Source organism: Neolamprologus brichardi, chromosome 16 (genome assembly GCF_056152115.1).
Source record: "Neolamprologus brichardi isolate AB-2024 chromosome 16, ASM5615211v1, whole genome shotgun sequence".
In the NCBI taxonomy this organism is placed as follows: domain Eukaryota; kingdom Metazoa; phylum Chordata; class Actinopteri; order Cichliformes; family Cichlidae; genus Neolamprologus; species Neolamprologus brichardi.
Window position 1 is genome coordinate 25,922,709 of NC_142119.1, and position 27,159 is coordinate 25,949,867.

Genomic DNA, 27,159 nt, shown 5'->3' on the forward strand with positions numbered 1-27,159 from the left:
ATATAAAGTGCTAGTGGTTGTGAGTGGTGGTTCAGTCCATGTTATTATTGTGTGTTTGAGGGTACAGTTGTCCATTGTGTGTGTAGGTGGTTGTGGGTGTGTGTATGTCCAGTCCATGTGTTACGTGGGTCAGATGTTAGGAGGCAGAGTTCAGGAGTCTGACAGCTGTGGGGAAGAAGCTGTTCCGGTACCTGGTTGTCTTAGTCCGGAGGCTCCTGTAGCGCCTCCCAGAGGGCAGGAGAGTGAAGAGTCCATGTGATGGGTGACTGGGGTCTTTGATAATTTTCCCAGCCCTTTTCAGACACCGCTTCCTGTAGATGTCCTTTATGGCAGGAAGTGGTGCTCTGGTGATGCATTGGGCAGTTTTCACAACCCTCTGCAACACCTTCCGGTCCGAGGCAGAGCAGTTACCAGACTGTTATACAGTTGGTCAGGATGCTCTCGATGGTGCAGCGATAGAAGTTCACCAGGATGTCTGAGGACAGGTGGTTCTTCCTCAGAGTCCTCAAGAAGAAGAGGCGCTGGTGAGCCTTCTTGACCAGCTTGGAGCAGTTGATCGTCCAGATGAGATCCTCGGAGATGTGAACTCCCAGGAACTTGAAGCTGCTCACACGCTCCACAGCCGTCCCCTTAATGTAGATGGGTGGATGTGGGTCAGCATTCCTCCTGTAGTCCACGATGAGCTCCTTGGTCTTCTCAGTGTTAAGCAGCAGGTTGTTTGTGTCGCACCACTCAGCCAGACGAGTGTGTGTTAATTTTCTTTCTGTGCCTGAGAGTGGAACATTCAGGCTTGTTTTATTCATGGAGTCTTCACTTTTAATGGAATAGCTGAAGTATTAAAAGGAATATGACAAATTGTGGCCTGATTGACAGTTTCACAAGGTTGCATCAAACTACGTGGCATCAATTTTTTATTAGCTCTACACTTTGAAGCACATCTGGTGCACACTGCAATCCATTGAAAATGCCTCATCCTCTTGCACAAAAAGGTCACCGAAATGTCTGTTTCGACATTTTTTTTTTTTTTAATGTTTTTCAGCGAGATCGACAAAAACATAGATTATATGACCAACCTGAGGAAGGATAAGTGGGTTGTTGAGGGAAAGCTTCGGAAGTAAGTATACGTGATTTCAGCTGTTGTTCAAAGATTCGTGTGCATGCACTTGGACATTTTTTTCCTATGTTGTTGTTGTTTTTTTTTCTTTTTTTGAAAGACTGAGGAGTATCCACACCAAGAAGACGGGGAAGAAAGACAACAGTTGGGCAGGAGAGAACAACCATGCCTTTGTGCTCGCCAGTGTTCAAAACAAATCCAAGAGGAAAGAAGGGGATAGTGAAGAAGAGGAAGATGAGGACGATGACAGTGAAGACCAAAGAGATGACGAGGAGGAGGAGGAAGAAGAAGCAGGTGGAAAAAGAGGAAAGAAAACAGACATATGTGAAGAGGAGGTCAGTGGAAACATAATGCTGTTAACTTGAGCCTCTGACTAAATCTGTGCTGATTATGGCAATAGTCCGCTTTTTTCCCATGTAGGATGACAGTGTACGCTCTGCCAGCATCGAGGAACTTGAGAAACAGATTGAGAAAACATACAAGGTAAATGAAACCCCAATCTCAAGAATGACTCATGAACGTAAAGCGCCCAGGAGTGGTAGAAAAATAATAATAAAAAGATGTGCGCACATCAAGGTAGCATTTAACTACACTGAATGGTTGAAATGCTACTAGGTGAACCCAGGAAATAATTGGTTACAATTTACAGATTAATATTTACTTAACAGTCACATGATGCATTTTATTCTCACATTTTGACTGATTTGTTTGCCAGAAATAAGATGTAATATGAGGATCTATTATAACAAACCAGCATGAAGTGCACAGCATCGACCACTGAACTTCAAACATGTTCAGTGATTCTAACTTAACACAGCAATGACTCATAAGCAACATAAGCAAAACTCTGTTATTAAGATAAGTACTGAGCGACAAAACAATTTTCATAAATTAGCCTTTAGTTTCCTATTAGAACACGGGTCTCCCTGTACACTTGGTTTGCGGTTACAAATTAGAAGAGTCCTGTTGAAATTCACACATGCAATTGGAATTTTGTGTGCTTAGTGTAGTAAAATGTGGCCTTTATAATGTTTTTTTCTCTCTGTTACCACTCCCAGGCTCTGTGTGAGTGGGTTAATAACTTCCTGAACTTTGTGTCTCTCTAGCAACAGAGTCAAATTAGACAGAAACTGTTTGACTCCTCCCACTTACTGCGCTCTGTGATGATTGGCCAGGACAGATACAAGCGGCGCTACTGGGTCCTTCCACAGTGCAGTGGCATTTTTGTTGAAGGCACTGCGAGCAGTGAAGGTGCAAAACAAAACCGATGTCTCCTTTAGTCGTTGTTTGGTGTGTTTAGGATTAAAATGCTTACTGATTTCTTTGTTTTTGACATTATTTTCATTTTATGTTACTTAGGCTGTGAAGTGGAGGAGGAGGAGAGAAGAAGACAGTGGGCTACTGAGGTGATCAGAGTAAAAGGGGAGCAGTTGGAACAGACAAAGCCGGTGGTCTCCAGCTCCACACAGAGCACAGACAATGATACAACCATGCCAGAGAGCCAGCACGACAAAGACAACCTCTTCCTCCAAAAACCTGGCTCTTTATCTAAGCTCAGCAAACTTCTAGAAGTAGGCAAAATGGGTCAAGATTCAGACATCAATACACAGAACAGTCATTCTTTTAAAGTTCCCACCACTGCTTCTTATCCTTCGTATCCTGCCTCACAGATAGTCCCTACTCAGCAGGGTCTGATGGATAAATTGGACACTGCGGTGCCATTTCTGCTCAGTGCTACTCAGCTAAAAAGCATTCACTGGGTGACCCAGAGTCCTCAGTCCAGCCTTCATTATGACCAGCTGTCCAAGACACTGACTGAAAAAAGCAGCCAGTGGTTTAGCCTATTTCCTCGCTCTCCCTGCGACGAGTCTTCAGTGACCTCTGGTTCCAGTCCACCAGTTTCGTCCTCTTCTCCACAACCCATCAGAACCAAATCCCCCTCTTTCCTCTCCACTAATCCCTCAGCTACAGATAGCTACAACACTACTCCTGGGATCAGTAACACAGAATTGCCTATCTTTCAGGTTGGTGGATAACATTAATGCATCTCCATCTCAGATAGAAGGATCAGTTCATGTGTTTTTAGAGCGCTGATAAAAGTGTTGCAAGAATTAGTCCATATTACATCACAATTTTTCCTTTGTTGGACCATGCATGTGGCATTGGAATAAAACTGTAATCTTATCATAATTCTGAGTGTATGCATTTTTATTCTCAGCAAGTAAAGCCTGGCATTCATGAAGGCAGACTGACACAGCATGACATGTCTAGCTCAGTGGCAAGTCCCAGCCTGCCCTTCTCTGGCACACCTCTACCCCCTATGGTGGATCTAGCTTCACAGCATGCAGAGGGTCATGGAAACGAGGCCTCTTTTCTGGAAAATAACTCTATCAACAAGTGCGAGACCTCAGAGTCCCCAAGTGACAAGTCCACTTGTGCCTCATATGCTGCCATAGAGGGGGCCAAAACCCAAGACTACCCTTATCCTCGGCCCATCCCGGAGGGTAAGAACGGCACGCTGCCAGTATGCACAAATCAGATATGCTGGACTGAACATATCTATTGCCCAGACAGCAACAGAATATGCCGTGGCGATTGTCAGTCGAACAAACAAATGTTACTAAAATTGAAAAGCACAGTCACTTCTCCAATTTGTGTGTGTTTCCAGAAATGCTGCATGGCTGGTGGAGTGTGTCTGACATGGAGAACCTGCACAGTCTGGTCAAGACCCTCCATTGCCGGGGCATCAGAGAGAAGGCCTTGCAGAAACAGATCCAAAAACATATGGAGCATATGACCAAGCTCTGTGAGAACAGCAAAGATGGTGGGTTCACATTTCCTTTGAGATTCAGCAGACATTCAGCATTTAATGATTTTTAAAAGTATTGTTATTTGAGTTTATAATGTGATGTGACACATTTGGCTATGGAATTTCTTTTTTAAAAGCGTTCCTTAGAAAGCAGTTTGCTTTAATGTTTTAATACATATTTGGTGGCAGCTATTGGTGTGACAGGGATGGAAAAGCAGGAGGTAAGCAAGGAGGCAGTGGAGAGCTGGTGTGTTGAGGAGAAGGCCATGGAGGTGGACATTCGCCTGCTGCGACAGGTTGAAGCTCTGGAAAGGAAAGTCATCTCCGCCAGCCTGCAGGTCAAGGTAGTGACGAGCCTTTCAGCTGTTTAGAAAACCTCAATGTTTATTCTAATTATTTTCTCGGAAAGGCCATTGAAATTTTCTTTAATATATATATACCTGTGTGATTAAAATAAGGTGTTGTGATGGCCATATTTCCCTGATATCTCTGTCAGGGTTGGATGCACCCTGAGCCCCAGTCTGACAGTAAGGATCTGGTCTATCATGAGCACAAGCCCTTCTCTTCCCTGGCTCAGGAAAACAAAAGAGAGCGAGACGCCAGTCAAGAAGATGTTCCTGGCTCTATGGTGCGGCGGCCCAACAATCCCCTTGACATAGCGGTCACCAGGCTGGCAGAACTTGAGAGGAACATTGAGCGAAGGTACTTTACGAGATCTTAAAATCCCACCTGTCCGACACAGGCCACATTGCCTGTCTTTGTATTAGAAGTAGAAAATAACAATGCAAGATTCAGGACACCAGAAAGAAGAACTTGCAACTTTTTTTTGTACAATTGACTTGGTCTTATTTTCCGTGACCTTTTAAGCAGTGAGGAGGAGGTGGCTCCTGGGATGAGACTGTGGCGCAAATCCCTCGGTCAAGTCCGCAGCTCAGCTCAGCTGTCACTCTGCATTCAGCAGCTGCAGAAATCCATTGCCTGGGAACGAGCCATCATGAAAGTGGTTAGTGTCACCTGATTTCACTGCACGTTTCTCTCTCTGTCTTCACCACAGATTTGTTTACCTTATTTGATCACATATAATAAGAGTCACCATGCAGTCTTATAAGCTGCATAGCTTCTCATTCAGTTTCAAGAAAACTAATTTAAAAATATACAATCCTTCTTAAAAACAGTCAAGGATACCAACGCAGGATGGCACAGATAGCTGGTTAAAGCTCTGGAGAAGGTTTAAATGCAGGAAAGATTTGGTAGCAGTTATATACCTCATTCACAATAAATCACTAATTTTTATAATCTTTTTCAGTATCTCACTAATCTGTTTTAGCTTTAATTAAACCAGTTGGGGTAATCTATTACAATTTTTAAAGAGGGATGCTCATTTGCCTGCACCGTTTGTTGCTGTTGTTTCCAGCACTGCCAGTTCTGTCAAAAAGGAGATAATGAAGAGCTGCTCTTACTCTGTGATGGCTGTGATAGAGGCTGCCACACTTACTGCCATAAACCCAAGATCAATACAGTGCCTGATGGGGACTGGTTTTGTCCAGCTTGTGAGTCAAAGGTACATCAGCGTCCCCTGAGGGATTGATCATAGAGCCAATATTCTTTTTTGTGTGTGTTGTTGTTCTGGGTTTTTTGCTATTCATTTTTCAGCTCTCTGTTCATATCTATCTACCTGTGTGATGTTTAATGTGGCTCCACAGTCCTCTGTGTGTTCTTTCATACAGGAGAGCGGTCAATACCCTCATAGTAGGAAGCAGCAGAGCCGAACAGCTGGAGGAGGGAAGGAATGCGTCGAGGGAAAACGAAGCATTAAGCCATCTGTGGATGGAGAGCTCATCAGTGAGGAGGATGCCAGAAGCAACAATGTGCCAAAGAAAGGTACCAAGGAGGTCAAAAAGAGGAAAGCAGACAACAGCCCACCCAGCTCCCAGGCCAAGTTTGACAGCCCCATCTACTGTGCAAAAAAAACCAAAACGCACAGAGATGAGCTGGGAATATGCCGGTACGCAATTAGATCCTAGAAGCTTGTTAATATAGCTTATGTCATTGTTTAAAATTATTAGGCTCCTGTGACACATTTTTATAATAGAATTCACATTTTAAATCACTAAAGGGTAAACAAATCAGACCGTTGTAGTGAAAGTGTGTTTAAAAAGTCATATATTTGCAATGCAAAAAGCTCAGCTGTGTCTGCTCTTTGTTCCCTGCAGAGTGCTGCTGGCTGAGCTGGAGGCCCATCAGGATGCCTGGCCTTTTCTCACCCCAGTCAACCACAGAGCTGTTCCTGGATACAGAAAAGTCATCAAGAAACCGATGGACTTCTCCACCATCAAGGAGAAGCTAACCAGTAACCAGTATGTGGTGTTGTAGTTTTTAAGATTTTTAGGATGTTTTCATAACATATCTTATTCCTAATTTTACATTTTATGACTCGGACAGTGCTCATGAGTTGAAATTAAACCCATTTCTAATCGTTACAGGTATTTAAACTTGGAGACATTCATCATTGACGTGAACCTGGTTTTCGATAACTGTGAGAGATTTAACGAAGATGACTCTGAAATCGGACGAGCCGGCCACAGGATGAGGAGATTCTTCGACAAGCGATGGACTGAACTTTTGCAGTGAACACATTCCAAAGTGGACATGTCCAACTTTGTCATGGGTGTTGGAGGCCTTCTCTTCACCTCTGACTCCAAGTGACTACACGGTTATAATAAATCAATGTGCAGTTTGAAGGACAGGACTGTGGTCTGTCTGCAAGTGTAGGCAAAACATTTAATGGATTTGTATCTTCAAGTGCAATACTGTTTTGTTTATTGAAACACACTGACTGTTCGGCTCAATGTTGTTTGTGCGAAATACAATATTGAGCAGGGACTTTACTTTTTTATCATCGGTACTAAGTTATATCTCTTTGTGTGCTGTATGTGTATTTATTTTCTCAACTACTTTACATTGCATTCTTTTCAAAGCAGAGGCACGGGACTTACAATGTAACAACTGTTGAATAAATAAGAAAAGCATTACTAACCACACCAACAGTTCCTCTGTCTAAATGCATTCGCGAGTTCACTGAGTAATGCAAAGAGGGATCACTGACACATGAAGTGTTAATTCTTTCACTTAAGTCATAGTTATTACATGTTAAGTGTATTTTTACTCCACGGTCTTGATGAAGATGATATCGTTGCATAAGGATGGTCGTAGCACTTAATCTGAATATCCACTCAAAGCACTCCTCAGAATTGTAGTGCCTGACTCTGAGGAGGATGTTTTTCTTTTTCTATATGCAGTGTGTGTACTGTATGTGTCCTGCACAGTATATCGTAGGAAACATTTGCAGGAGCTCTAATAGGAGCTTTCCTCCTTTTAAATGTGGTGCATAGTGTTTCATCTCCAAGCGTTTCCTTCAAACAGAGCCTTGTCAGACATCCCATGGACTGACGTGACACCTGCATTGGAGCTTTAATCCATCGGGGAGTCAGTGTCACGGACCGCTGGAGGCATCTCAAGACAGCTGAAGTCAGAAGACTTGAAGTAACTGCATTTTATTATGAAAATTGTGTAATGAGTAGTGACTTTTGTAGGAATATTATTTTTGAACACTGGTGTGGATGGATTAAATAAACCCGTTTTTCAAAATAGCAACACTAAGCCCTCACTGCTGCTGCTGTTAATATTTTTCTTAGGTACATTTTTCTTTTATTAATATCTCATATTTTAATTGTTTATTTTCATCAGTTTGCTAAAGCTATAATAAAAAGTCATATGCATGCACTAAATACACACACGTCTGTACCGGCATATTGCCAGCACATTTTTGTCATCTTTGTGGGTTTTGGCTTTTTTTGCACAGTAGATGGGGCTGTCAAACGTTGCCTGGGAGCTGGGTAGGCTGTCGTCTCCTTTCCTCTTTTTGACCTCCTTGGTACGTTTGTTTGGCGCGCTGTTGCTGCTGGCATCCTCCTCACTGATGAGCTCTCCTATCACAGATGGCTTAATGCTTCATTTTCCCTCGCTGCTTTCCTTCCCTCCTCCAGCTGTTCAGCTCTGTTGCTTCCTGCTGTGAGGGTATTGACCACTTTCCTGATTGAAAGAACACACAGAAGACTGTGGAGCCACATTGAATATCAGAGGCAGATAAATATGAATTCAGGATTATCATCTTTGACAGAGCAGGAAACAAGAGGTACAGGCAAATAAAGAGTGTTCTTTTCTATATGTACCTGGAACTTTATGTTCAAGTGACTGTGGGGTAATTTATGACCTCAGCTGTATATTTATATTATAAAGAAAGGGAGGGAAAAATATAGTTTTAATTTAATTTTAGATAAGCAAGATTTAGTGCTGTAGAGTCATTGAGCCTAATACCTGATGTCCAAAGTTACAATGAAATGTGTTAATGACAAGATATTTGTTGTAATTTTTGTTACAAATATGAAAGTTTGTCGATATTTTTGGTGTTAAAATGGCTATATATTTCCCCCATTGTTACTAAACCAGCAAAACTTGTTACATAAGTGACCACATTTTACATAGTTATAAATCTCTGTATCTCTCTCTGTTGTTATCAGTCATGAGGAGGTGGACAATGTTTACATTGCAGTGATTTTATATAATGCAGTCTGAAGTCATGACCTATTACTTGCTTAAAAACACAAAAGAAACCCCCAAAAATCTGTTAAACCTGTAGGTAGTTACATCTACAGCTGGTTTCCTCTGTGTATAGTATGCATAGCTGGATGCTTTCATATCAAGAAAACAAAGGAAAATCGAAGTGTCTTTTGTGAAAATGCTTACACTCAATGTACAGTGTGTAAGAAACAACATGAAAACATCTTAAATGTTACATATTATGTACAAACTCTACCCAAACAGGAGTAGGTGGAAGTTTAACACATATTGAGACCTGCTCGTTTTTCACAAAAAAGAGAAGAAACTCAATATGTTCAGCTTTACTTCCTCTCCATTGATCAAAAAAACAGTAAAGACAAGGCTTCAATTGATCACTGAGAAGGCTATCTATATACCAGCGTGAGTCCAGTGTCTTGGGAGGACTCTCTTTAGAGTCATACTGTTTGGCAAGTGTCACTTGGTAGGAAGAAAATCCTCCCAATGTTTGCAGATTTATGTAGGTGATGTGGTCATTTCCAGAAGGAAACTGTAGGATTTTTTTTCTTTCTCTCCTTTTTCTTTGAGCACCACAATGCGCTATTTCTAGTCTAGGACAAAGAAGACATCTCTACACTCCTTTATGTGGAAACAGAGGACAGGAGATATGTAAACATACATAAATGTGTATATATGCTTAAATATATATTATTTTGAGTCAAAAGTATGGAGTCTTTCCGTCATATAATAGATAAACAGCACTACAGGGCGGAGGAAAAATGCTTACATTATATGTAAATGGATTTAGATGCATCCAAATACTAGTGTTTACATTTTCATTTTATTTTACTATTAGAGGTACTCAAAAAAAGGCTAACTTATCTCACTGCATACATATTATATGCAAATATTATTTATATACATGTATATAAAATCTCAGGTTATAGTCAATTAAATTATACAAAATGAAAACACTTGACTGTAAACATTGTGTAACTCCGTATCACATGACCGATAACAGCGAGATACACAGATTTACAGCCGAGTAGAAAGAGGAAGTGGAGAAGCAGTTGCTGAGCCATAAGGAGCAACAGGTTGTGGTGACAGCTTTGTTACTTTGCTCTCTTTGGGCGAAGCGGGTAGGACAGCAGGGAGAAGAGGCGAAATCAGCTGGTTTCTTGCAGGAATATCTGAGTATTTTGCGCCACCTTGTGAGCGAACATCTTCCAAGCCAACGGCACATCTGTCACAAAATGGAGTCTTTAATTTGCACTCTCAGACATCATACAGATGAGGTCACCTGCTGTGCCTTCTCTCCATCCCTCCTGGCGACCTCCTCCGGTGATAAAACGCTCCGTGTTTATACCACGGCCGACTTCTCGGAGCTTCCCTTGTCTCCTCTCAGGGGTCACGGCTACGGGGTCCACTGCTGTTGCTTCAGCTCCTGCGGCAGCTTCCTGCTCAGCTGCTCCACAGACTGCTCTGTCGAAGGCTGTGTCCCAATTCAGGGTCTGCAGCGTTAAAGGCCGCATTTTAAGGCCGATTACGTCACCGCGACGAAGGCTGTCCCAATTCGAAGGCTGCTCGAAATGCATCCCTCAAATGCGTCCTTAATTTCCCTGAATTTTAAGGACGGCGGTGTAGACTTCGTGGCCCAACATATCTCAGAATGCATAGCGCAGCGGTGGGTGTGGATAATTTTGCCGAAAAAACGACGGATGAAGGGCGCTGGAAGTACTGAATATCATGTCAATTATTTATGTGCAAATGTTTAATAACGAAGAACATTAAAACATTACTGTATGCCACATGTCAGCAAAGTTATGTGACATAAGTGACGTTTGTACTAACTTGGTTTTACAGCCTTTACTTTAAAATATACGCCGTTCAATAGCTGACCTTAATCTTACAGAGAATGATCAAAGCTCATGTAGAAACAAACAAACGAACAAAAGATTTTCTCCTTCACTTCTGTCAAACAAAGCTGTATGAAACGTTTCCAGCTGTTAGAATCATGGTTGCTAGGCAACCTGGGCAGCGCAACGGAGGCTAGACCGTCCCATTTCACAAGCCTCGCACTTCCGGCCTTAGCGGTCTTTAAGTATGCGGCCCTTGGGGTTCGTTGAGGCTGCGTACTTTAAGGCTGCAGATCCTGAATTGGGATACAGCCATTGTGTGGAGCGCCGAAACAGGTGAGGTGAAGGCTACGCTCGAGCACCCAGGCCGCAGTCCTCTCAGAGTTTGCGCACTGGCGCCAGACTCCTCTCTCCTGCTGGCAGGAGCCTGCGATGGCACCGCGGCCCTCTGGGACTTCCGCTCCAAAACGTTACGCAGGTACAATAAACATCACACAGGGTCACGGTGACAATTTTAGTATAGTTAATGTAATCTTCTCCAAATATGAATGTCAAAATGAGCCTTAGTTAATATTAAAATAAGAGCTAAGTAGTCAGACTCTTATCCAATCCGAGGTCATTTTTCTCCGTGTTTCCAAATAGTTTTTTGTCCACGTGACTTGAACAAAAAAACAAACTACATCTTCACACGTGAAAAAAGATTTTCAGTATTTTGTTCAAAACCAATAACTGAGTCAATAAAAAATTTGCTTACTGATAAATGTCAGCTATCTGAACATGGAGTGCTTTCTTAACCCCTCTCTGTGCTGTCTTGACATAACAGTTGTACAAGTTGAGACTGGAGGTTAATAATTGAACTGGGAAAGTCTGAATCACGCTTTCCACCTTTAGAAACATCTCTCAGCCATTATCAGCAGATGGAGTCATCGCACACATCAGTGTCTCTTCAGATTCTCTTCAGATTCTCTTCAGATTCTCTTACTTCATGTTGCACAAAATGTAACTTGAATTTTCTATTAGACACACAAATCAAAACGGTGAGAAGGGAATAGAAAATAGACTAAAGAAATGATCTTGACATAAAGGAAATGATCTCTTAATACATAAAACATCTTTCTACAGGATCTTTAAGTAACTGAGCTCTTATAAAGTTTCGAACCTTGCTTTGTTAATCTTCAACAGACTGGAGTAATTGTCGTAAAAGTTATTGCAGGCTCGTCCTCAAGTTACAGCTCTGTCATCACAGACAGATGGAACAAAATCACAGAGGAACCAGCTAGACAAACACAGAAGCAGCCAACTCAGTAATTCTGATTAAATAAGCCAATTAAAAAAGCATTTTATCAGGATTATTTTGTCTTTTAATCCTCTGATTTTTCACTTTTGTGCTCTGGAACAGCTTTTCTGAGCACCCCTAGGCCTGCTGTGTGTCTCTGATTAATACCCACAGGTGGTTTAAATAATTAAACTCAGTGCGGGACTCCACAGCCTAAACAAATTAAATTTCCCTCCTTCGAATTTTACACACTTCCTGATAAACCTCGAAGTCTAAAACGAGTCACACTCAAGTTGGTGCCAACATCCCCCTCCCCCCCCCTCGCAGATGTGCCACCGTAAGCGAGGCCAGCGTCGTGGCTTGCTGCTTCTCTCCGTGTGCCCAGATGTTTGTGACCGGCTGTACCCGTGGAGACCTCAAACTCTGGGATGCTCACACCAGCCTTCTGCATGCTGAGAAGGACGCCCACGACCTGGGAGTCACCTGTTGCTGCTTTGCACCCCAGTTCATCGTTAGTAAGTTCTCTTCATTTGTTACTACTGTTGTAGAAATTCATCTAAAAAATAAAATATGAGACATCAGCTGCGTTTATTGGTTTTACGTCAGGGTAAATGGGATTTCTATCTATCTTCTCACATTTTTCATGTAAACGGTGCTGGTAAATTGAGTCAAATAATCTTTAGAACTACTCAAAATAAAAGTTGACCATCTCAGTTACTCACCTCATTTTCTGTGGGGCTTTTTCCCTCATCAAAACTCTTGCAATTTCATTGCTTTCTCTCGCCTTCCTCAGTTCCTTTTGCATTGGGTTCATCTTGGGCAATTTTCAGTTTAAAAGCAACTTGCAAGTAATCCTAGAAGCAAAGTACCTGGCTCCAATAAAGACACTCGTTATGTTAGTGTTACTGCTGTATGTGCTGTAATGATTGGGTTGCACCTAAAAAGCAGGCCGTCAGATAATATTTGCCGCCCTCTGCTTTCAGACGCATTCAAGCATGAATCTTAACAAAAAGGGGATGTGGCTTCTTTGGCTCTGCAGATGGCTGCTGTGTGGTGTTTCGACTGGCCTCCTGCGGTCAGGACAGCCAGCTGAAAATATGGATTGTTTCCCAGCGTGAAGGAGCAGGTGGGCCGACCCCTCTGCCCCAGCTTCCCCACCTGAGTGCTCCCTCACTCGATTGCCGAGCGGGAGAGACGGGGAGGGAGAGTGTGCTGACTGCTTCAACCTTGAAACCTCTCTGCAGAATAGAAGAATTTTATTAGTGTGTGGAGTAAATCAGCTGCAGACTGACTCATTAATAATGGATCACTTTAAGACATTCTGCTGAAATACAGCAGCAGCAGCAGAGGACTGTGTGTGTGTGCGTGTGTGTGTGTGTGAAAGAGTTGGAAGGAAATCAGGTGCATGTATCCATGATGACATTTACATCTTGTACAAGCAGCAGCAGAAGAGGAACATTTGTGTATGTTCACACGTACGTACCCTGGCTACAGACTGTATTTTTTGTTATGTATGTGAACACACCATGTTGTTAGGTTCCAATATGTGTTGCTATGGTAACAGCCATTTCTTGGGAGGATTTGATGTGTCCCACGTGGTGACCCAAGTCCGTGGAGATTTTTTTTTTCCCTTTATCGCCGAGGGACACCAGACAATGTCTATCCTCATTTCATTATGCTTTAGATTTTTTTAAAAAAATTTTTGTCCTCAGATGTGAAGGAGGTTGAGCTCTGCCTTTTTTGAAATGTGCACTTATCTTGTCTTGGCATGAGGACTGTGCGCTCGAACCTCTCTTCCACTATTTTATGAAAAAGAGACTCAAGTGTACGTGATTTAGGGAAGCGAGGGGCGCATTTCAAAGCTGAGATTGCTGTCGAAATGGGACATTTTTTCTAGTCGCTTCTTTTTTATGTGTGTAAGTGTGTACAAGCACCATATGTTCACGGAAAAATCTCTCATTCCAGCTTTGCATATTAGCTCCATGGGTCAAGCCTTTAATGCTGTCAGATCTGAAGCATTTCCTTCAAGTCACCTATCAACACTTGCTGACATCTCCATTCCACACATCACATTTGTTTAGTTTATTTTGGTCTCACTCGTATAGTTAAATTGTCGGGTTTAATCAGGCGTTACGGTTTTCTACTCCACTGTGGTGTTTCACATCAATCAGGAATATGCCTGGAAATAACACATTAACCTCCCAGAGAAAATGGTGTGTTTGTTTTATTGCTGAAGAGAAAAAGGGAGGAAGGTTTGACTTAATACATGTGTATTTGCAGGATGATTATATAAATGCTGCTGCAGATCAGTTGGTTTTGACATGAAGAATTAATGCACAGTCGATGTGAGTTTATTGGCAAAAATAAAAATCATTTGTTTCCAAGTAGTTGTCAGCAGGGGGCACAGCTACAAGGGGGGTGAAAAAGTCATCTACCTCTACTTCTTTTTCTGGACTTCAGTCAACTGCTGAGATCGAATACAGACACAATTTAACTTTGGTCTCATCTGGCTTGTGTGTGTTGAACCCCAGCCTGTACCATGAAGCTGCTTCAGACTCTCACCAGGCAGACGGCCCCAGTTCTGTCTTGTGCCTTCTCCTCTGATGGAGAATGGATTGTCTCGGGGTAAGACGCTAATCACACTCTCTGTCACAAACATACACACACATGAAAATCACTTCCTCCAGTATTTTCATCCCATAATTCCCCCTGCTTCGGCAACTAATTATTGATATTTGTACCTTTCAGGTCACGTTTAATATTCTATTTGTGTTATTAGTTCCTGTGAAGTTGCTTCATAATTTGATACAATTCATATTCAAATTTATTTTTTTCTGTCTGCATTTTTTTCCCTGCGCTTTAAACGGCCGTGCCATGGTGAGCACTGATCGTGCTGTTCTCTCAGTCGACCACAGGAGGTGTGCATTTTGTTATCATATAGCTTCTGCTCGGTCCTTCTGTTGTTCCTGGCTGAAATTCAAACACGCTGAAGGTTAATCTGTGCTCTGCGTGGTGGGTTTTCGTGTGTGTGTGTGTGTTTATTTTAGAAAAGAATCCCTTTTTTCTGCTCATTATTCTATAATGTGAATGCACGCATATGCACGCCGCAAATGAAGTTGACTTTGTTTACTCTAAATATTCAACAGCTCCGTGGATAAAAGTGTCGCAGTATATGATGCGGTAAGTAAAGCGCAAACACGCCACCCATAATATGGGGTTGGGGGGGGAGGTTTGTTGTTGTTTGCTGCTATAGTTAACTGTGGTCGAGGACTTCTAAACAATAAATCACAGCGTCCATAAACACAGATGTCAAACATTCCCGTTTCGTGTGTTTGGACTTTGTGTACAGAGCCTGGGAACCGTGCTCCAAACTTTGAAACAACATGACAGGTAAATGACCCGGCCTGACCTCCCACCGCAATGCAATCTCTGCAGCTATTAGACAAACAGCAGAATAGGAGTCCTGGTGTTTCAGATCAAAAAGTGTGATTTTTGCTTGATTAGTTTTTCCCAGAAGCACCGGGTGCAGTGGTGCAAAAGTATATTCCCCGGCACTGCTTTTGCACCGTCATTGATGTGGCACCACAGGTAAGAAGCAGCACACCGCTTTGATGTCCTTGAAAGAGTTTAAGATGCTGCACGATCTAAGGCTAGTTTTTTTTTTTCATTTCATAAGTGTCGAGGGAACCAGATTTTTAAGGCCGCTCTCTTCCTGTGCCAGTTTCAGTCAATTACACACACACACCTTTCACATTCCCGTTCCTCTTGCTCCTTCCTGCAGGTATGTAACCGCCGTTGCGCTATCTCCCACCTTTCCCTGGATTGCAACGGGCTCTATGGACAGACCGGTAAACGTGTGGAGAATTGGAGATGGGGATGACAGCACTGGTAAATACTCAGCAGAGGATTGTTTAAGTTGGCACCAGCAAATGCACAATCACTCCTCTTTTTAAAACAAAATGTTAGCAGTGGTACAAAGCCCAGAAGCCATTTGCAGCGCCAAAGATTCCCAAAAGAGTGTTTTGGGAGTTGTCCAGCCAGAGAAGCTCCTGTTACATGTGTACTCCTGTCTGGCTGCAGTGTCTAGAGGAGGAATTGTGATTGATGTTTATTAGTGCAGCAGGGCAAAGTACCACTGAGCCTTGGAAGGCTGTTCCTATGGAGGCAAGCACTGCTTAAAACCAAAAAAAAGGTTATACCACAACATGAAAGAAAATATTTGGAATACTAAATGAAAACGTGCAATCGTTAGACATCTGGAAGCCTTGAAGCTTCATCATTGCAGCTTCCCTATCTGCCATAAGTCAGGCTGATGTTGACAAAGTAAATTCCATCTCCATGAAGATCTGCCTTTTTTTTTTATGCCTCTCTCTATCTCCCCTTTAATCTTGTTTCTTTCTCTGGTTTCACACATTGAACCTATTCCCTTTTATGTTTTTCGGCAGCAGCTGAATCAAAGGAGACACGGTGCCAAGGTAAATAAATGCATCACACTGTTTTGCCCTTAGAAATCTTCAGTTATTCAGCTACTCTTTCAGCTTAAACCAGTGCTGATTTATTTTAATTCTTCACATGCTTTATGGATGGTCCAGGTCTCAGCATCTAGTACAGCTGCTTGGATAATTCAATTTGTGGATCTACTGTTTTGTTTTGTTTTTACTTGTGATGGTTTTTTGTTTGTCGTTTATTGTGCAGCGCTGTACAAAAGTCTCGAGCCGACCCTCATTTTTCCATATTTTGCTACTTTCAAAGTTCTCTGGATGCTGGCTGCCTTTTGTTCTGACTGATAGTGTCCCATTGTGTGTGTGTTTTATATCTAGGTATGCTTTTACTGCATTGACGGTGTGTTTGGGACCATTGTCATGCCAAAAATGAATCTGTTTTCAATCACACTTCCCAGATAGTATTGCATGGTGAATCAAAATCTGATGGTTATTTTGTTTTTGTTCATAATTCCATCAACAACCCATCGATTTTCACAAGATCTCCAACAACACAGGCTGAAATGCAGCCCAGAACCAAGAAAGAGCCTCCACTGTTGTTTTGGTGGCTCTAGACACTGATTGTTGTATCTCTCTCCCAACCTCCTCTGTACAAATTGACAATGGTTTGAACCAAAAATGTCATTTTTGGACTCCATAAGACCTGTTGCCACTGATTTTTAGTCCATTTCTTGTGTAATGTCGCCCCTTTTGAGACCATTTTTGATGAGTGAACAGGAGACGGCTCAACTAATAATAATAATAAATTGCATTATTTCCGAAACCCTCAAAGCGCTTTACAATTCCACTATTCATTCACTCTCACATTCACACACTGGTGGAGGCAAACTACAGTTGTAGCCACAGCTGCCCTGGGACAGACTGACAGAGGCGAGGCTGCCATATCGCGCCATCGGCCCCTCTGGCCATCACCAGTAGGCGGTAGGTGAAGTGTCTTGCCCAAGGACACAACGACCGAGGCTGTCCGAGCCGGTGCTTGAACCGGCAACCTTCCGATTACAAGACAAACTCTTGAGCCACGATCGCCCTTACAGGACAAGTTAGATCTCTCAGATACTATGTCAGGTCATTTTCCTGTCTCTTAAGGACATGACTTTCAGATACTGTTCATTTGCTGTAGAAAGTTTTTTAGCCATGTCACTTCCTTTGTCTTCCACTGTTTAAGGACTAACTTTGCACCAAGAAGAAATGGGAAAGTTTAAAAATGCATTTTAAAATGTGTCCTTTGCTACGTTGTCTGTTAGGTATAGATACAACATTGATCCGTCGCTTGAAGTAGGTGCTTTTTTTAAAAACGCTTGAATGATTGATAAAAAACACCAAATAAAAATCAGAGCATTCCTCTTGAAAATGGTCAAGTACAAGGACTGGACTAAAAATTTACCAAAAAAACCTCCAAAGAAAATCTTTGAAAGCCCTTCAGAAAGCCCGGAGAACTATTTCTGAAGATAATTTTTTTTAAATTAAAGTGTGCCTTTTTCTAAACAAAATACTGTACAAAGAAGTAAGTGGCTCAAGACTTTTACACAGTACTGCATTTTATATTTTGTGCCCCAAAACAGATACATGTAACTGGAATCCAAAAGCAAGAATATAATTCAGTAATATCTATCTTGTGTGAAAGAATAAGCGTGACATTATTCAGTGTTTTTCCTAATGTTTGCAGCTCATTTCATCCCACTGAGTTATAGAAATAAAAATATTGTTTAATTTTCACAAGAGACTAAGTAATTCATGAGAACAAATAGCCTCTGTAGTGTTTAGCCATGCTAGACTGAAATATCCCTGCGCTGAAATGTGGTGCAGATGTCTGGGCCTTGAAGATTGAGACAGTTTAGTTTTTGAGCAAATACCTGCAAAATAATGCCAATCCTATCAGCCTCTGCTGTGTATTAGCCAATGTTAGCATGCTAACTCTTCTTAACTCAGATGGTAAACAGTGCTATCACTGTGACCATGTTAGTATGCCTGGTGCATTTAATGCTAAGCACATAATTTAAGGTTATCGTCATGGTGTTAGCATTTTTTTTAAACAGAGCAGTGTTTTTATAAAAGACCTAAAAGGCAGTAAGACGAGCTTAGATACGATGAAGAATATAAAACACAAACAGAGATCATTATATTGTAATATAATAATCCTCTTATCTGTAGTTATTTTTATTTAATTTAATAACTGTACAGTACTCTGTTTATAGTAACCATTGTCCTTGATGTAAATATTAAGAAAAAATGTGTATGTTTCTGTTCTGTGTCCTGTGTACTGTTTGTTGTATATGTGTCTTTCTGGCTGCTGTTAAAACCAAATTTCCCCTTGTGGGACAATTAACGGATTATTCTATTCTATTCTATTCTATTCTATTCTATTCGTGTAGACCCAGAGCCACTGCAGGCTGAGGTTTAGACAACATTATAAATAAATGAAAGATTAAATTAAACAATAAAATAAGTGAAGCTGGACATGTGATTTTAGTTGATTATGTAGCAGTTGATCATAAAATGATCGTGCGATCCCTCCAGATTACCGGATTACATTATTAGCCCAAATCACCTGATAGTTCACCTTATACCTTTTGTATGTATTCATATATGGTATGCTTATTAAGGTGGTTTAACATAACCGCTGTTTCTGTGCATCTGCAAGCTGCTTTGCAACCCACCTTCACCTTTTCTTTTCTTTCTGATCTTTTCATTGTTATCACTGATGCCTGCTCTGTTGTGTTGCTCTCACTGCAGCTGGGCTCAGCTTATTTTTCCTAGTGTTTTTTTTTTTTCACAATCATTTCCAAAACAGAGCCATAATGTTAAAACTAAAGAAGTGTTGTTTTGACTATAGTGGCCTGGAGTGAAGTGTATGGTGTTGAATACTTTCTAAAACTATAGTAGTGGTCATAAATGAAAACTTGCTCCTAGAGTAATTAGTCTGTGTTTGCCTCATCTCTTGGTTAATGAGCATTATGAATGAATGAACAGGAAGGTCTTTAGAGAACTGACCTGAAAATAAACCAATAGGTTTTTGGAAGCGAAGAAATGTGTCACCAAGTGTAGATAGTTTGGGGTTTTTTTTTTTTTGAGTAACAATGAGACTCTTTTGCAGAAAAACGTGCCTTCAGGATATGGTTTTGCAGGCTAATGTAGGACTGATTTATTGTTGGGATTTGTTGACAAGAAGAAATGAAGCTCACCAATCTATAAGATGTAGAGAATGGAAATGATGAAGAAGTCTTCATATGTGAATTTGTCTGAGTAATCAAACGCAGCATTCTGAGCTATTTCAGTCAACTGCCATGCTTTGACACAGTGTTACCAGCTCCTTAGACTTGGAGACTCGAGGTGCTGCTGCCAGGGCTGCAGAGAGGAGCTCCTGCTTTTGTGCACGCTGGTTGACCGTCATGGGTTACTCGGAATTTAATGGAGCTCAGCTATCATTAATTTCACCTGTGCTTTCACTACTGTGACGAGTCAAGAATTCAGCTTTGAAAAGGGTCTATGGAAGGTTTTGCATCACCTCAGATTTTAACATTCAGTTTCCAGGAGAAAGCCCTCTTTTTTTCCACAGTCAGACAGAAAACAGAGCTGAAATAATTTACTATTTTTATTTATTTATCATTTATTATTATCATCATTATTATCATTATCATAGCTGTTCTTATTTTATTGTTTGTTAATGTCTAGATTTTGATTAGATTAGTTAAACATAACCCTGATTGGATTTAAATGCAGTCCAGCAACAGACATGTTTTCAGGTGGGTATTAAAGAGCAGAATTTTATGTGGAAGACGTTTTTTTAGGGTAGCAGAGACAGCAAGAGGTGGAGGGGAAAACCTAACACATGGTTAAGGTAGTAATGAGCTACATACCTCAAGTCTTCAGGCTTATCCTGGCTAATGACTGCCAATGTGAACTATGAAGCTGCTGTGAGGTTTCATTAATGAGGCCAAGGCACAACAGGCCAGTTTGTCGCCACGTTGTATGATGAATGATGGCCACATAGTGTCGAGAAGGTTGACGAGCTACATGCTGGCGGAGCCTGAAATAACACACCCCTGGGTTTCATTTTCTTTCCTTTGGGAGATCACATACTTGTGTGTGAGGTCAGGTGTGTGTGCTTGGAATACTCATAATGTGGGGCTACTGTTCAGCAACACTGTGGGGAAAAAGCAAGTCCCCACTGAACTACAGCATGACGACTCAGTGTAAGGTTAGCATAAGATTAATGTAAATGTCCTCAGCATGTTTGAGTGTGCATCAAAGTAATTATCACTCCCATATCACCGCAGAGGGGACATGTCCTTTTACTGTGGAGTGTGAATGGAATCTGTTTGTTTGACAATGGGTATGTTTTGTTGCAGGAGTCAGGGGAATAATCACAGAGCCCTTCCTGGCTCCCTGTTGTGTGTTTTGCAGGAAGGAAGTTGCCAGGTCACTCCGGGTTGCTGCTCACTGATTGGTCAGAGGACGATGTGCAGACTTGGCTGCGTGACGAGGGACTAGTGGAGCTCGTCGGTATCTTTAAAGCCAACAACATTGATGGACCAGAGCTTAGCCAGCTGAACAAGGAAACAGCAGCTGAGCTTGGAATTGGTGAGGATGGAATTTAAAGCAACCACTAACATTAGTGTACACTTCACTGACACACATTGGAATTCTGTGTTTTTGTGAGGATTTACTCCCTGATCCTAACACATAACAAGACTGAATTAGAAAGCATGATGTAAGCTGCTTTTATTGATGCTCTGATTTATTTTTTCCCCTCCAAAAACTCCTCCCAAATAGTGATGTGATTTAAGGGCGTGAAGCAGCATGTCTGTCTGCTTATACAATCGCAAATCACGCTGGGATGACAGTACCCTGCTGGATGACCTTTACCTTGGGAACAATGATAATCCTGCTGACAACAAGATTAGTCCCCTCAGGTTCGACCAAGGTCACAGTGCAGAAAGGCTCCATACAAACTGTGGCCAGAAAAAAAGAAATCACAACTCATGCAGGCAGCAACATCACAGTACAGCTGCAAATAATATGCAAATGTCAGCATTATTATCTCCACTGAAGCAATTAAACATTCATACAAATTCAAAAATGAAATTTACAGCGCCTTTCTTATTTCTTTTTGTTGGCATATTTGTCAAACTTAAATGTTTCAGATCATCAAACAAATTTGAATATCAGTTGAAGATAACCCAAATGAGTAAATACAAAATGCAGTTTGTGAATGATTTCAGTTTATTAAGAGAAAAAAAGTTATTTGGCCCTTTGCGATAAAGTAGTTGTCATCCTGCCCCAGTTCACTAGCCACCGATCTCATTACTGTCAGATCTGTTGAATCAAGAAATCACCAAAATAAATCTGCTTTCTAGCTAAAGGATTTTAAAAAACAACACATCATGCCACAACCAAAAGAAACTTTAGAAGAGATGAGAAACACAGTCATTGACATCTATCAGTCTGGAAATGGTTACATTTCTAAGGCTTTGTGTTATCAGCGAACCACAGTGAGAGCCACACATGGAGAAAACTTGGTACAGCAGCGAGCCTTCCCAGGAGTGGCCAGCCTTCCAAAATGACTCCAGCAATGTATCGACAACTCAAAAGAAAAATAGGATCCTTGGGAGAGTTTCAAGGTGAAAGTCTGAGTCCAGTTACACGTCGTGTAATACTAACACAGAATTTAGTAAAAAGAATATCATACCATGATGGTGGTAGTCAATGGTGTAGGGCTGCTTTGCTGCTTTGGGGCCTGGACGACTTGCTGTAATTGATAAAACCTTGAGCTCTGCATTCTACCAGAAAATCCTGAAGGAGAATATCCATGCTATGAAGGTCAAGCATTGTGCAGTAGATCAATGATCCAAACTGAAAAAAACCCAAAACAAACCAAAACCCCAAATTAAGGTTTTAAATGTTAAAGTCTAGACTTGAATTGAAATGAGCCGTTCATGCTCAAAAACCCTCCACACGTGGTTGAATTAAAACAGTTCTGCAAGGAAAAGTGGACCAAGATTCCTCCACAGCGATGTGAAAGACTGCCAGTTATTTCAAACACTTGATTGTAGTTCTTGCAGCCAAGTGTTGCACAACAATTTATTAGGTTTAAGGGGTGATTACTTTTTAATTTTGGACCAAGTAAGCTTTAGATGTCATCATTTAACAGTATTTTGTATTAAGTGAAGTTATTTTAGTCTAATATTGAAATTGGATCGATGATCTTAAACATGTAAGTGTGACAAATGTACTTTTTCCACACACTGTAAGGTTACAATATTTTAGAATAGGTAGCCAGACAGAGTCAGGCTACCTGTTTCCCCTTTTCCCTCCTATGTATGTCAGCTTAGTAAAGTCCTATCTGGAGTTCTTTTTGTAAACACACAGTTTTAAAGGAAATTTGCAGTTTGCATGCTGAATTGGAGCCATAATGCCCAGAAATCCTGCCTCTTGCCTAATTACGAGTACTTTGTGCCAATTGTAATCAGCTGAATCACAATCTCTCCCTTAATCACTGTAAAAGCACCCTCTTGCCTGTTGTTGGGTTTGCTTTAATTGGACAGTAGCAGAAGCGTTAAAGCCAACTTTCCCCCTGCTTGCTGTTCAGTAATGCAAAGCATGCCTTATGTCTTTTCCATGTGTTTGGTATGGAGGACAGCTCTCATCATTACAACAAAATGAGGACAGAGGAAACGGCAGATTGCCACATTTCGTGGCCTTTTTGTGCTGCACAACCAACAACTATCATTTTCCATCCATGCTGCTTGTGTAAATGTGTGCACATGCATAGACAAACAGTCGCTCACACATGCTGCAGACACACACAGAGCAAATTGGATTCCAGCGCACTTTACTCGATGAAATATTCATGAATCTTTGAGTAAGGGGAGGGGGGAAAAGTTCCTCCAATATAATTCGGCATATCTCTGTGGAAACAGCCTCATTCTGCACTTTTATTGTAGCCCAGCATCAAATTATCTATCTAAATGTAAAGTGGACGCTATAGTTCTAATGGCTTATGTCTCCATGAAAAAGATGTGTGGGAACTTATGGAAATCTTAAATGAAGCATTACCCTGTTAAGTGTAGTTTTTCCATCTAAGAGTCGTTTATTGGATGACTCAGATTGGTTTGGGGGGTTTCAATGTGAGAAGGCGTTTGATTGGACGCTGCAATTTTTCCAATAGGATCTGAACTACTTGTTGTTCCGACAGCACGTCTTCCCTGCTTCATCTGCGTTTCAACTTAAATGCAGCGTTTTCAAGGCACAGACTTAATGGTAAAGGCGAGTCAGTCTGTATAATGTGAGCGTGAATTCTTTCCTCCCTCCATCTCTGCTTCCTGCTCAGTGAATGAGTGGAAAATTAAGACATACTCACAACATTTAATTTCCCCAGTAAGTGAAGTGACTGGTCCCCTGTGAGCATTAGCTGATTGTGAAGACCTCTCCAGTTTGTTGGAGGCTGATTGCATCCTATAAATGGATCAAATATTCACCAGTACATCATGATGTATGATAGAAAAATTTAGAGCGCATACTGTATGAATTCAATTTCAACTATTGCACATGCCGCTATTTGCAAACCAAACTACACACAAACTATCCAGAAGTGCAATCATTAGAAACAACTTTAAGCCACAGTTGTATAAAAGTTGCAAAAATCCTTGCAACTTTGCATTTTTGCCATCCAAACTCAGTATTACATGACCTTGGCACATCAATCAATGATAAACCTCAGTACAGCTCATGAAAACATTTCTTATTCACTAAGGTCAAGTCATTGAATTTTTTTCTTAAGTAAGAGAACACTCTGTATAGGTTATAAAAACAGTATATATATATATATATATATATATATATATATATATATATATATATATATATTTATTTAGTTCAGGCCAGTATATAAATAAAAAAAAAATCATACTTTCCAAACAGAACCTTATTCCAGTATGCAGAATTGATGGCAACAAAAAATATTCTCCAAATTTGCTGAAACAAACATGTCTGGTATGTTGTCTTCATACTGGTTCATTTCCATACAAGGTGTAGATGATTTGCATATCACTAAAATCAGTTTTATTTCCATTTCACACAGTGCACCAACTTGTTTGAAAGTGAGTTTAATTATAGACTTTATATCAAAGATGGACAAAACCAATACAGCAATGGGTTTTGGAGTTACTTTTTGTTTTGTTTTGTTTTTTTTGTTTTAGTTAGTTTATCTCTAGACTTAAATCACACAGATGAATATTATTTATAATTTGTGCTACATAACATACAAATAAAATACTACACTTCTTGGATTGTCTGTGCCACACAGATGGCAATATTGTCTGTAAAGCAACTGGATTAAAGAAACACAAACATGACTGAGAGGTCTGGTGCAATGGCTCAGATTAGCAGAGAGTGTGGTAGTCTGCAGCTACCAGTCACTTAAAACTGTAATGTCCCTAAAAATTCACATTAAGCATTAATATAAAAATGAATTATCCATCCATTCTCTGCTGCCTATCCTTTTCAGGGTCACTGGAGCCTATCCCTACTTTCTTGGGGCGAGAGCCAGGGTACACCCTGGACATGTCGCCAGTCTGCCACAGGGCTAACACATAGACACAAACAACCATTCGCACTCACATTCACACCTATGGGCAATTTAGAGTTTCCAATTAACCTATCCCCACTAACTGCATGTCTTTGGACTGCGGGACGAAGCCGGAGTACCCGGAGAGAACATGCACACTTCACACAGAAAGACACCAGTGGAATTGAACTCAGGATCTTCTTGCTGTGAAGCAACAGTGCTAACCACTGTTCCACCTTAAAAAGGAGTTAATCTATACAATACGAAATAATAACTGAATAAATTTGGTGTTAGTTAAACCATAAAGGCTGCATAAAATTTCCTGAAAATATATTTTTTGTGACGTCAGTTTAAATTTTTTTGGATGCATGCGATGATTTAGCAGTCACCTATAGCGATAGGAAGGAATAAATGAGCTTTTCCTCTCTTTTTGTTTTGGCTGTCACCATATGTGAACGAAATCTTCAGGACTTGTGAAAGAAAATGTCACTGCAGCTGCTCTCTCTGTCTGAATGAGACCTACACCTCCATGGCACTGCCATTATATGCCGACACACCACTAATCATGTGCGGCTGTATAGGTCATCACTCCATTTTAGCTGGTGGTGAAATTTGCAGCTGATGATAAATTCACTGGGTGCTGTCAGTGGGCAGAGACGTGCAGCTGTGTGCAGAATGATTTTCCTCTTTTTGGACCTGTTGGAGTTTAATTTCCGAGCAGGATAATGAGAGACGTTAGCTAAGCAGCCATCATGACACAGCAAGGTGTCTGGCTCTTTGTGTCTCAGTACAGAGTGATCATGTGCAAGTTCAGATTTATCCTCCCTTTTGTTCTGAGAGAGAACAAAGTCAGTGTGTTCAGTGCCTGCTGCCTCACTGCGTTAACCCAAATTCATTGAAATTGCTATTGAATACCATTAACATACAACTGTCTTTGGTTGGTCTTTGTAAGGTAATGATAATGAGGTTTAAATGATGCCAAATGAAATGTTGAGACCAGCCTTTTCACTACATTTGAAAATTAAGAAAAGGTGCACTGTACTCGATATAAATCACCATCATGGCTAAAAAAGGACACTGAACGGCGTTTTGGTTTTTTAGAGTCGGTGGGCCTTCGTGGTCGTCTCCTGAGGAGAATCGAGGCCCTGAAGGCCGAACAGAATGGTTCAGAAGCCCCAGATGAATTCCTGTGCCCAATCACCAGAGAGCTGAGGAAGGATCCGGTCATTGCTGCAGGTTAGTTTACAAATTAAAAGCACTTGGTCCCTAGCATCTTAAACTGAGCCAAAGATGGGGACAGCTTCACTATAAAGATTTTTGTATTATCTCAGTGTATTTGGGATGTCACTGCATGTGTGCTCCACAGATGGCTATTCCTATGAGCGGGAATCTATTGAGAGCTGGATTAGAGGCAAGAATAAAACCAGCCCCATGACAAACCTACCTCTGCAGACAACACTTCTCACCCCCAACAGGTCTCTGAAGATGGCTATAACGCGGTGGAAGTCGAACCATGAGACAGCAGCTCAGAGTAGCTCAACATCTGATAACAAAAGCTGATTGAAGTAATTATGAATTTGTTCAGGGTGCTATTCAAGAGTCACATCTGGCGAAATGATCAGAATTGACTGATATTTATACAGTAAATAACTTTTTTTTTTAGCTATATTTTACATAACTGTCGAATATACTTGTATTTAAAGAGAGAATCTCTAAAGCAACACTGTAACTATGCAATTTTAATGTGCCTTTAAAAAAATAGAGTGAAGTACAACTCAAAATCCACTATTTTTTTTATCCCCATTTAAATTGAATAAAATGGGTTTGCTTTCACAGCCTTATTTGGACTGGCATGACTATTAGCATATCGCTAATGGAGGCTGATGCTAGAACTTTAGATTTACTGCATTTATCTGTGCAACTGGCATCACGTGTTTTTGACTGTGACTTGAGTTAGCATTATCAAAAATCAGTCATTATTTGGCTAATATTCAGCAACCTTTATATAATCTTAGTAAGTAATTAATAACTGGAGTAAGTACTATAGTGTGACATTTTAAAACCTACTGTAGCTTTACTCTGTTACTAACAGCTTGCAGTGGTTTATTCTAGCTCAGTAATCCTGGAAGATGCCATATAAAACTGAACGCTATTGTTTAAAAATCCTCTTTGGGTCATAATGAAACGCCCACGAGGGTAAACCAATAGCTCAACCCACACTAACCAACCATAGACTTAGCTTCTTGGTTTCAGTGGTGAAGATGGTGCATCTTAAACATGCAATAGTTGCAATGCCCAATTTTCAGGTATCTGTATTTTACTTGACTAGTTCTTTTTCTAGCGTCTTTTCATATTTACTCCCTACATTTTCTTTTTAAAGGTAAAGATTGCTCAGTGGTATCTGATAAACTGGAAATTT

The 27,159-nt window shown here is 40.9% G+C and overlaps 2 protein-coding genes across 6 annotated transcripts in view; both read left to right on the forward strand.

The window, feature by feature from the left end:
- The window catches only part of baz2bb (bromodomain adjacent to zinc finger domain, 2Bb), a 52,474-nt gene extending 44,887 nt beyond the window's left edge, over positions 1-7,587 (forward strand). For 4 of the 5 annotated variants that reach the window (XM_087852918.1, XM_035906743.2, XM_035906744.2 and 1 more), the window contains 14 exons: positions 1,040-1,114; positions 1,215-1,449; positions 1,535-1,597; positions 2,221-2,365; positions 2,474-3,138; positions 3,333-3,618; positions 3,783-3,938; positions 4,113-4,267; positions 4,420-4,625; positions 4,791-4,926; positions 5,338-5,484; positions 5,651-5,928; positions 6,137-6,280; positions 6,407-7,587. In XM_087852918.1, coding sequence (XP_087709044.1) covers positions 1,040-1,114; positions 1,215-1,449; positions 1,535-1,597; positions 2,221-2,365; positions 2,474-3,138; positions 3,333-3,618; positions 3,783-3,938; positions 4,113-4,267; positions 4,420-4,625; positions 4,791-4,926; positions 5,338-5,484; positions 5,651-5,928; positions 6,137-6,280; positions 6,407-6,554 — 2,839 coding nt within the window. In that variant the 3' untranslated portion in view covers positions 6,555-7,587. The remainder of the gene's footprint in view (positions 1-1,039; positions 1,115-1,214; positions 1,450-1,534; positions 1,598-2,220; positions 2,366-2,473; positions 3,139-3,332; positions 3,619-3,782; positions 3,939-4,112; positions 4,268-4,419; positions 4,626-4,790; positions 4,927-5,337; positions 5,485-5,650; positions 5,929-6,136; positions 6,281-6,406) is intronic. The other variant, XM_035906741.2, reaches the window with a different exon arrangement.
- A 2,206-nt stretch (positions 7,588-9,793) lies between these two features.
- On the forward strand, positions 9,794-26,324 carry LOC102779634 (WD repeat, SAM and U-box domain-containing protein 1-like). The gene is made up of 12 exons (XM_087829652.1): positions 9,794-10,024; positions 10,690-10,874; positions 12,000-12,187; positions 12,712-12,798; positions 14,204-14,297; positions 14,819-14,852; positions 15,022-15,062; positions 15,454-15,560; positions 16,118-16,147; positions 20,579-20,755; positions 25,842-25,976; positions 26,107-26,324. Exons 1-12 carry the CDS (start codon positions 9,794-9,796, stop codon positions 26,298-26,300), a joined length of 1,503 nt encoding a protein of 500 aa, XP_087685778.1. The 3' UTR covers positions 26,301-26,324.
- The last annotated feature ends 835 nt before the right edge of the window (positions 26,325-27,159 follow it).